Below are 11712 nucleotides of genomic sequence, written 5' to 3' on the forward strand. Positions count from 1 at the left end.
CCATTTGGCCAATACAGCGTATGCAATCCTGGGATGCTAACTGGGGAATCTCAAGTAGGAGCAGAGAGGTTAGTTTACCTCTGTATTTGGTGCTAGTGCCTCTGCTACTGGAATCATGTATCCGTTCTTGGTATCCACCATTCAAGAAGGGTGGAGAGACGAGACACCAGAATAAGTAAAGAATTAAAACCTTCCTTATAGTATGAAGGGGAGACTTGGTAAGAGTCTCTCAGTACCTACATGGGGAACAAATATTTAATGTGAGCTCTTCAGTCTAGCAAAGGAAGGTCTAACAACATCCAATGGCTGGAAGCTGAAGTTAGCCACATTCTGACTGGAAATGGGGTAACACTTGTCAAATGCTGAGAGTAATTAACCAAAGGTACAATTTTTAAACCAAGATTCGATGTCTCTCTCCAACAATGGGTCTCAGCATTTCCAGAGTACTGGATCCCTTCAAGAATCTGATTTGTTTTGCACACTTCAAGTTTCACGTCACTTAAAAACTACTCACTTACAAAATCAGACTTAAAAATACCCCAGTGACACAGCACACTATTACTGAAAAATAGCTTACTTTCTAATTTTTACTATGTACTTTTAAAGTAAATAAATTGGAATATAAATATTTGACTTACATTTCAGTGTATAGTATATAAAGCAGTATAAACAAGTCTGTATGAAATTTTTATTTGTACTGACTTCTCTACTACTTTTCATTCAGCCTGTTGTAAAATTAGACAACTATCTAGAGGAGTTGACATACCCCCTGGAAAGCCTCTCTGCACTCCTAGGGGTACCTGTACCCTTAGAGAGAACCACTGCTCTAAAAGACCTTCTCTAGTTCAAACACAAATTATTTCCAGGCCTGTGCTATGCGGGAGGTCAGACTACATGATCACAATGGTCCCTTCAGGTTTTGGAATCTACGAACATGCCCTCTGGAGATATATATACACATACAGAGAGCATGAAAAGGTGGGAGTTGCCCTACTAACTCCACGAGGCCATTTAAGTAAGGGAAAAAAAGCTTATGCTTAAATAAATTTGTTAGTTTCTAAGGTGCCACAAGTACTCCTGTTCTTTTTAGTACTTCAAGTGATAAAATCACCTGGATGTTTGTTGATTATCCCTGTTTCACAAACTCCAACATGAAATTTTGATACTTACTCTTGACGTCTTTTACAATGGGAACAGTTAGGGTGTGTTTTGAAAGGTCCAACTGAAAGCAACTCTAAAATCAACTGTGGAAAATGCTAAGTAATGTGACTCAAAGGTGATATCATATCTTAAAACATCAGTCCAGTTCTCAAAAATACATGGTTTCACAACTCTCAGCAACAAGCTCTAGCCACAATTCCTGCAGCAACTTTAATATATTCACACATTCAAACTGAAATATTTGGCTTCTTCTCCAGGATTACAGAAGAATTGAAAGTAGAAAAATCAGGCAAATTTTGTTCACCAAATTGCTGTTCAGCACTGTAGTTTCTTACTTTGTCTTTGGCTATGGAAAAATGTAGCTTCAGTTTGTCGAACTGATTAAGAACTCTGTTCACACTGGAAAATATGAAAACTCACTTTCCATCAGAAAAGTTCAGTATCTTCTGGTGATCTGGTAGTCACACAAAGGCCGAGTGACAGGGTTTGTGGGGTTGGGGCTGATGGATGACACTGAAAGAGGACAGATGATGGTCAGAAAGAGGGAAATTGGTGATGCGGTGATAAGATGTTAGGTGTGAGTCGCTTCTCAGACTCTGAACTTCCACAGTGCTGAGCTCAGCCAAACTGGGACAGAGCACCCTGATTTATGAGGAGATATCCTTTCCCCCTCTTGTTGCACAGTTTTAAAATCAGTGGCCTCCGGCAATCACCTTCTGCAGGTGTATTTGCCCACTTATCATGAAGCTCTTTGGTTTTGGCCCCATAAATGATAGGGTTGAGCATGGGGGGGACAAGGAAATAAAAGTTAGCAAAGGTGACATGTACATGGGAAGCAATTCCTTGACCAAACCTCTGTGTCAGGTAGGAGAAGAGGTGTTATACCAATAAAAACTAGCAGGATTTTATTAAAGGGGACAAGACATTTGTCACATTTATTGTAAATACCATAATAAAATAAAAGATAACAGCAAACAACGTTGTTTAGCTACTTATTCCTATATATCCATTCACACAATCATTCATACAAGTTCTGGATAGATATTATAGTTACCAGCCTAAAGTTGCTTGTGACAGAATACTGGCCAGGTACCCTGTACACAAGAGTGGAGCCGAGTCCGGGTCAGGTGCACCTGATGCTCCTGGAGGCTGGCAGCAGAACCATAGACTCAAAGTTCTCAGTCTTCAGAGTCCAGTTTTATAGGGATTTTTCCTTATGTTAGTTTATGGGAGTTGTTTTATTTTGCTGTTGCCAGATTAATCAGCAGGTTGCTGGCTCTATTCTGTCAGATGTTTGTTTAGGTGCTTGGGGTGGTTGTTCTACTGTTGCAGAATCAATCAGCAGGTGTCTGGCTTCATTTCGTCAGATGTTTGTTAGGTGCTTGGGGTGGATCCCAGTTCAGGCTCCGGGGGTCACCTGGTTGATTCCACTTGACACCTTTTTCGTCCGACACTGAATTTTTTAGGCTGGTAACTCCCTAACCATTCATTCATTATTTAAACTAGGCACTTATTTGCATACATTTTTTATTTTAATTTCATTTATTTTACTGTTTTTTTACCTTTTGGGGTGTGAGACTTCCTGTCTTTTAACAATTAAAAGAAGGAACATAAAGTGAGATAAAAATGAATTTACAGAGGTGGAGGTCTCTATTTGTAGCGATTACAAAGTGTTACTTAGAAAAAGGCACTTAGAGTTAATTAACCTTTAACAAGTTTTATACAAAGTATTTCTGTGAGCAGGCTTCACACAGACACAGCTGGTGGCTTGCAGGTTAGAGGCTAAATCTGGGGAATTACATTTTTTTTTAATATAAACCTTTAGTTATAAAGTATTAATTAACATTAAATTATTTTTAACAATAAATCATTTTTATATAAACCATGTCTAATATAAACCTTTTTTAGTATCCCTACAGAGGGAGGGAGTATAAGACATCAGCATCACACAGATGTGGGCTGTGCAGGTGTTGAGGGCTTTCTGGTGGGCTTTCTTGGAGGAGATTCTGAGGACAGCCCTGATGATCAGAACATAGGACAGGGCAATGAGTGTCAGGTCTGACCCATTGACTATAATTGCGATCACCAAGCTGTACATCCTGTTGACTGTGATGTTCCCACATGACGTCTTTGCCACAGCCATGTGCTCGCAGTACATGTGGGGGATAATGCGGTTGGCACAGAATGGCTGCCTGCCGAGAAGCAGGGGAATGGGCAGAATGAAGAGAACAGCCCTTATCAAACCCACAAATCCTAGGTTAGCTGTTTGTGCATTAGTGAGGATGGTGCCATATATCAGAGGGTTACATATGGCGACAGAACGATCAAAGGCCACTGTCACGAGGACGGCTGACTGCATAACAGAAACTGTGTGAATGAAGAACATCTGGGTGAGGCAGCCACCCTCAGTAATGCCTTTCAAATTGAACCAAAATATACACAGTGCCTTCGGCACGACAGAGGTAGACATGCAGATGTCTGTGAGCAGCAGCATGCAGAGCAGCAGGTACATCAGCTTGTTCAGGGTCTGCTCTTTGCCTATAAAAAACAGAAGCGTGAAATTTTCGAACAGGCCAATAATGTAGAATGTACAGATAGGGATGGAAATCCATATATGGGCAGCTTCCAGGCCTGTGATGTCCATTAGGATAAATGATGAATGTTCAGAGGGGGTGAGGTTAAAAGCTGCCATGAGATGTTCGATGCGGCTATTGTGCTCAGAAATGTTCAAGGCGTCTGTGAAGGAAGAGAAACAGAGCAGGGGGGTGAGGGGTGTTACACATTTTATAAGAATTAGCACGGTAAATATGGTATAGGTATTAATCTAGAAAGGGATGTATGCAGTGATGTGGGAACCTTTACAGATGGTACCAGATTATCTCAGTCACAATCTTGTCGAGAGACATCCTCAGAAGGCACTAACTAAGCCAGGTGAATGGGCGGCATGATGTCAGATAAACTCGGATGTCAATATCTGCAATGTGTATACCATTGGAGAGGAAAAACTGAACCCCTCAAATATCTTACAAGGCTCTAATTTAACCAGAGTGATGTCTTGCTGGGCATCTGCTATAGATCACCAGACCAGGAGGATGAGGTAGACGAGGCTTTCTTCAGACAACTAACAGAAGTTTCCAGATCACAGGCCCTGGTTCTCATGAGAGGTGTCAATCACCCTGACATCTGCTGGAAGAGCAATACAGCAATGCACAGGCAATCCAGGACATTTTTGGAGAGCCTGTTGGACAATTTCCTGGTGCAAGTGCTGGAGGAACCAAGTAAGTGTCTTGCTCCTCTTGACATGCTGCTCACAAACAGGGAGACCATCTACCCCTACAGTCCCCTCCATGTTCCTGTGCCTAACCCTCCTTTTCCCCCCAGTACCCCTCATCAGCCAAGTTGGAAACCAGATCTGGGTTGGAGGGCCTGAGCCTCTGGGGATGGGGATGGCAGCCAAGAGCAGCCTCCAACCCATGTCCCTGCCCCCCGGAAAGCCCCGTTCAGAGCTGATGGAGGGTCTCTGGTTATCCACAGATGCCTGCATGGCTCTTACACTGACCCATCTCTGGTTTCCGGCCTGGTCTGGATGCAGGACCTCAATGACTGAAGAGCTGCAGCTGGGCCATGGTAAGAGCAGCCAGAGGTAGGCAGCTTTGGGGAGTTGCAGACCTTCCATCTGCCCTAGGTGGGGGGGGTGGGACAGGGGACAGGGACATTGGTATGGGGCTTCTCTTCTTTCCCCCTTCCCCACAGATTCCCAGGGTCATGGGCTGCTTTTACCTGGCCTGGGCTCCAACTTCTGGCCTGGCTGGGGGCATAACCTCAGAGTGAAGAGGAAGGGCAAAGGTTCAGACCTGTGACAAAAGCAGATTGACCAATCCTGTCCACTCTCAAAAGTGGGAGGGTCATGGTCCGTGCTCCACACCTCCTTGTCCCACCATCTGGAGCTCTGGCAAAACTCTCCAGCCTGTGCGGCGGTGATACCACAGACAAGATACCTGCTCTGGCAGTGATACACGCCCTCAGGGTCTAGGTGGCAGGACCCTTCTCCTCAGCATCTGCCCTCCCATCAGATTAATGTCCCCGCTTCTGAGTCCAGCCTTCAAAGCCTTCCTGCAGAGCATCATCTCCCTCTGCTGGGGCCTCTGCATGTGGCTTCCTCACCTTGCTCTTCACAGCTGCTCTTTGTTCTCAGCTGCCGTGTTACTTGTGCCATGGCTGGCATCCACTGTCCTGCTGCTGGCCCCACAACTCCCTGCTCTAGTTTTGTTCTGGCTCCCATGCTGACCCAACTCCTGGCTCTTGTCTGCTACCCCTCCCCACCTCTGCCTTCTTCCTCAGTGCTGCTGCTCTGCCTCCGGCCCAGCTGTGCCTTCTGGGCTGTTTTTCTGGACTCTCTGGTCTGAGGTTGCCAGTTTTCTCCTGCATTCATAGCCCAATATCACTTAAAAACTAACCTGATAATAGCCCAATCCACTTCTTTCAACAAAGGGTTTGTGTTTTTTTATTAACACACTGGTGTACACATAAGTAACAAACAAATGAAAACTTTCATTAGATTCCTAGTACAGATTTAATATTTATTTTTTTTATAAAAAGCTACAAGGCATAGCAGGAGTTTGTCCACACTAGCCACAATGCTATGAGATGATAATCAAAGTCAAAAGCCCCCTACTGGTACTTGTATCCTGGCTGAGGACTGATAAATGTTTCAAACATTACATTAGCCCAAAAGGAGCCCACAATGTATGTAGTACAAAAACAACAATAAAATGATTATGGTATTTATTTCTAACAGCATTCAGTGTGCGTAGTCAGTGTCCATAGTTTGTCTTGAAAAGAAATGATGGCTCTGCGTTTGCCTGGCCTCATATTCAGGACAACCGGGTTGAGCAGTTTTAGGCTGAAGTTGTCAAACACATGGATGCCACTGGGGACAAAGACTTTATTGAACTTGGCTTGTTCGCTCTTTCATTGTTGTCCCTACCTTTTAGTAACGCTGCAGTTGAAAGACTGTTTTCTCAGATGAATTTGACAAAAACATGTGTTTGACAACTTCAACCCCAAACTGCTCAGCTTGGTTGTCCCGAGTATGAGGCCAGTGAATCATAGGCAAAACTCTCCACTGCTGCTCCAAATACCCAAAGTGTTCACAAACCAGTAGCAAAAATGAGATATTAGCCATTCTAGCTTATGCAGGGCTGAGTGCAGTAGAAGGACTTAGTACTGCAAGCAATTCAGTCACCTAGATATTTGGTGACAATCCCTGTTTCACTTTTTTCACAAACTCCAACATGAAATTTTGACACCTACTCTTAATGTCTTTGAAAATGGGAACGGCTGGTGTGTATTTTGAAAGGTCCAGCTGCAAGCAAATCAAAAATTGGCTGCACAAAGTGGTAAGTAATGTGATTCAAAAACAGTATCAAGTTTAACACATCAGTCCAGTTCAAAAACACAGTCTCACACCTCTCACCACCAAGTTCTAGAAAAATGTCCTCAATTCCCACACTAAATTTTGCTCACTGGATTGCTTTATGTATGATTAAAAAATTCAGCGTTGTAGCTTTTCTCTTTGTCTTTGGCTTTCTAACAGTCTGGTTCATCAGTGCAGCTTCAGTTTGTTGAACTGATCAAGAACTCTGTTCAGAGAGGGACTAACACAAACTCACCCTACATCAGAAAAGTGAATATCGCCTGGTAGTCACAGAAAGGCTGATTGACGGGCTGAGTGTATGAAAATGGGGCTGGCGGGTGAAAATGAAAGTGGACAGGTGATGGTCAGAGAGAGGGAACTCAGCAACAGAGAGAACAGTGCTTAGTGATGGAGAGATAAGACATTAGGTGTGAGGAGCTTCTCAGACTCTGAACTTCCACAATGTTGAGCTCAGCCAAACTGGGACAGAGCAAGCTTGATTAATGAGGAGATATCCTTCCCCCTCTTGTCACACAGCTTTAAAGTCAGTGGCCCCTGGCAATAAACTTCTGCAGATGTATTTGCCCACTTTATCACGAAGCTCTTTGGTTTTGATCCCATAAACGATAGGGTTGAGAATGGGGGGGAAAAGGAGATAGAAGTTAGCGAAGGTGACATGTACATTGGAAGCAAGTCCTTGACCAAACCTCTGTGTCAGGTAGGATAAGAGGCAGGTCATATAAGACATCAGCATCACACAGATGTGAGCTGTGCAGGTGCTGAGGGCTTTCTGGTGCGCTTTCTTGGAGGAGATTCTGAGGAAGGCCCTGATGATCAGACCATATGACAGGACAATGAGCATCAGGTCTAACCAGATGACTACAAACGCTATCACCAGGCCATATGTCCTGTTGACTGTGAAGTTCCCATGCAACATCTTTGTCACAGCCATGTGCTCACAGTACGTGTGCGGGATAATGTGGTTGGCACAGAATGGTTGCCTGCTGAGGAGCAGGGGCAGGGGCAGGATGAAGAGAACAGCTCTTATCAAACCTACAAGTCCTAGCTTAGCTATTCGTGCATTGGTGAGGATGGTGGAGTATCTCAGAGGGTTACATATGGCAACATAGCGATCAAAGGCCATTATAACAAGAATGGCTGACTGCATTACAGTAACCATGTGAACGAAGAACATCTGGGTGAGGCAGCCACCCACAGTAATGCCTTTCAGATTAAACCAAAATAGATACAGTGCCTTTGGAATGACAGAGGTAGACATGCCGATATCTGTGAGTGCCAGCATGCAGAGCAGCAGGTACTTCGGCTTGTGCAGGGTCTGCTCTTTGCCTACAACAAACAGAAGCATGAAATTTGCAAAAAGACTGATAATGTAGAACATAGAGAAAGGGATGGAAATCCAGATGTGAGCAGCTTCCAGCCCAGGGATGCCCATTAGGATAAATGGTGAAGTATTAGAGGGGGTGAGGTTGAAAGCTGCCATGAGGTGGTTGAGGCGTTGATTGGGCTCAGAAATACTCAAGGTGCCTCCTGAAGGGAGAGAAGCAGAGTGAGGGGGGTTACATACATGATAACAAATAGTATGGAAAGTATTTTATAGTTAATAATCTAGAAAGAGGGTGAGCACTGAGGTGGGGACATTTGCAGATGCCACCAGATTACTGAGGTCCTATTCAAGTAAAAAGAAGTCCTCAGAGGGAGGTATCTAAGCCAGATGAATGGGTGGCATGATGGCAGATGAACTTCAATGTAAATATCTGCAGCACGTATGCTTTTTAGAGGGAAAAGCTTGAAGTCTCGAACACTTTTCAAGATTCTAATTTAATTGTATAAATTCAGTCCAAGACATGGTACACAGCTTTGTGAAACTGTACTCACAGTTCAAGCAGAAACTAAGAAAAACTTTGGGTCCAAGAGGAGTGTGATGGAGAATCGTACAGAAAATATGCCATGAGATCAGTCAGTTTATGTTTCACCCTCCTCTAGACTCCTCTGGGTGGTACGGTGCACCCTTCTCACACAGGATATTGCAGAGCTGGAGGGGTTCAGGGAAGGGAAATGAGAATGATCAAGGAGAGAGGTTGAAAAGACTGGGATTGTTACCTTACAAAGGAGATCTATTAGAGGGATATGAGAAAAGTCTGTAAATTACTGACTGGTAGAGAGTTTTCAGGGGGATGACTGGTAGAGAGGAGATAAAGAATGTGTTCTCCCTGAATGACAACACAAGACTATCCATTTATAGTACTTTCAGTGAAATAAATATTTTGGAAAGCCTGTATGCCAATGTATTTCAGGGAACCAGCCAATCTCTAGCTGTTAGGCATTAGAGTGACACCCTCAGGATGGTTAAGGCATCCCCCCATCAACGTACTGCTGGGTTTCTTATGCCTCCTACTCCAGCACCCAGGGCTGTCATCCTCAGACAGAGGACACTGGACTAGATAGGCCACAGGTCTGATCTACAATGCAGTTCATATATTGGAAAGGAGCCAATTTTCCCAATGGACACTGACTTTATCCTGCTGGGCTATGACTTTATACTCAAGGGAATGGATATGAAGAGTACAAAGGTCTTTGTATTTAGGGCTACAGGCCTGAACCTCTGTTACTTCCTCTTTTTCTTTTGGTGTGACACTTTCTTGCAGGCACACAGCTTTGTCTGAGAGATGCTGCTGCTCTCTATTGTGGAATAGCAATGACTCTGAACAAGATTTGGGAGTACGAAGGGATAATTAGCTAAACATGAGACTCCCAGTATTATTATGTGGCCAAAATAGCTAATACGATCCGGGGATGATAACTGGGGGAATCTCAAGTAGGAACAGAGAAGTTATTTACCTCTGTATTTGGCGCTAGTGCATCTGCTGCTAACATCCTGTATCCATTCTTGGAATCCACAATTCAAGAAGGAGGGTTGAGAGACAAGCCACCAGAATAACTGAAGAATTAAAACCTGCCTTATAGTGTTAATAGGAGACTTGGTCACAGTCTCTGAGTATCTACATGGGGAACAAATATTTAATGTGAGCTCTTCAGTCTAACAGAGAAAGTTCTCACACAATACAATGGCTGGAAGTTGAAGTTAGACACATTCTGACTGGAAATGAGGAATACACTGTTCAAACGCTGATAGTAATTAACCATGGGAAGAATTTTTAAACCAAGATCATATATATTATATAATGCACAAATTTCTCTGCTTGTAAGTTGTTCCTGTGTAGCAGTCCCCGAAGCCTCAGGCAGTGTTTGAAATTCTCACTGGTGAGACACAATCACTGATTACTCCCCAGCTAAGGGAGCAGGTGTGATGGGAGGCACCTCATCCCCCGCAGAGGAAGAGTTGTGTGGGGTGGCTTGGAGAGTTGGGAGCCAGGAATGACTGGGGAGCATGAAGCAGATACTAGCGTCCAGCATACTGTTGGAATCAGGGCACCCTGGAATGGGGAAGAAGAGTATGGACAGGGGATCAGAGTATAATGGCAGATTGAACCATCAGAGAAGCAAAGATCAATGGTTCTTTTCACCAGTGAAATCCCTGAAGTTACGTAACAACAACAACAATTGGAAACAAAACAGAGTGAAGGTTGTGACGCCCAAGCTGTAGCTCTGTGGCTTGCAAGGGAAGAGAGACCCTGATACCCACCAACACACATTCAAGGCCAGAAAAGGTCCCAGCACTGGCCTTAAACCAACAATCACAAAGGAAAATTCAATTTCAACAGCTCTGTCTGCCTCGCCATGTACACGCCACTCCCTGCTCCCACAGCACCCAGTGTTTGTTCACCTGTTCATGTACTCATTGCTCCCAGTCCCCACACGAACAAGTGCTGTCCACCTGTCCATATACCCCCCTGCCGGTCCCCCAATGCTTCCCGCCTATCTGTATACCCCTCCGCTTGCCCCACAATAGCCAACGCTGTCTACCTTTCCCCCATCCCCAGAACCCACACTACTGCCACACAGTGATACCCCTCACCTAGGACCAAAAGCAGGGGTCAGACCCCACAGTGACAGCTCACAGCATAATCTCCACAGACTAGGTTAAACTCAGGCTGTCTGTGCCAGGGAAAAGGGGGAGATCAGCAAAAATTCAGGCTGTGCAGTGAAGGAGAGAGGGACAGACCCGGCGGGAAGGACAGAGGACGTGGAGACTAAAAGTAGCCAGTGTGAGTAACTCTTTTTCAAAATGACATGAAGCTTTAACATATTGCAGCCCACTAGAAACCCAGACACCCCTTCCTGGTTGGCAATTGCTGACATTACCTCGAGGCTGTAGAGGGGTTGCTCACAGGAGGAGGAATGATCCGGATGGGAGAAGGTATGAGATACATTCTGCTACAGTATGGTAGAAATTACATAACAGTCTAACACACTCACCCCACTCCAGGAGGCCTCAATATGCCTCTTTGGTCTGTGCATAAGGCTGGATTTCCACATACGCACGCAGACACACTGTCCATGCTGTTACATCCCTAGTGGAATTTCCAACTCCATCTGGTTATTTTTACTGCCTTTTGGTGATTCTTGTCCTTTCCAGAGATGCAGGGGCACAGAGAGAGCTGATCCTTCTGTTCCCTCAGAAAAAAAACATGTTATCCTGATTGTTCTGAACCTCTAAGCCTGTGAATGTGAGATTTCAGCTACTCTCCTGTCAGTTCATCATTGGTCCAAATGAGCTCACCTGGCCTTAGAGGCCATGGGATGACTCCAGTTGAAGTCACTGGAGGCTCATGGCCAGTGTAAATCAGGACATTTATTTAAGTCTCTACAAGTGGATTTAGGGTGAACTCCTGGCCGTGTTGGGAGTTTGCCGTTGATCTGAATAAGGACCAAGATTTCACCCACCCTTAATGGTTATCTTTTGGCTACCAGCTGTGAAAATCATGAAAGATGGGGATTCCAAAACACATGGGCCACAATTTTGCTGTCAGGGAGGTCAGTGTCAATTTGGAGCGACCCACTGAAGGCAGAATGTGAGAATAGGATCTGGCCAGTGTGTGACTCATTCTTCTTGTGAACCCTCTAGTACCCAATGAGGAGGCTTTGGGTGAACTTTCTAAAAGGCAGTGAAGTTCCTGGATTGGAAAACATGAATGAACCAGAGGAAAAACGAC

The 11712-nt window shown here is 44.5% G+C and overlaps 1 protein-coding gene and 1 pseudogene across 1 annotated transcript; both read right to left on the reverse strand.

Annotated features, from left to right (window-relative positions):
- Positions 1-1870: 1870 nt before the first annotated feature.
- On the reverse strand, positions 1871-3853 carry LOC116836857 (olfactory receptor 52E2-like; annotated as a pseudogene).
- Positions 3854-7106: 3253 nt separating this feature from the next.
- Positions 7107-8117, reverse strand: LOC116836858 (olfactory receptor 52N2-like). Its single transcript, XM_032800833.2, has one exon. It carries the CDS (start codon positions 8076-8078, stop codon positions 7107-7109), a length of 972 nt encoding a protein of 323 aa, XP_032656724.1. The 5' UTR covers positions 8079-8117.
- Between the last annotated feature and the right edge of the window lie 3595 nt (positions 8118-11712).

Source organism: Chelonoidis abingdonii, chromosome 1, assembly GCF_003597395.2.
Source record: "Chelonoidis abingdonii isolate Lonesome George chromosome 1, CheloAbing_2.0, whole genome shotgun sequence".
NCBI lineage: Eukaryota > Metazoa > Chordata > Testudines > Testudinidae > Chelonoidis > Chelonoidis abingdonii.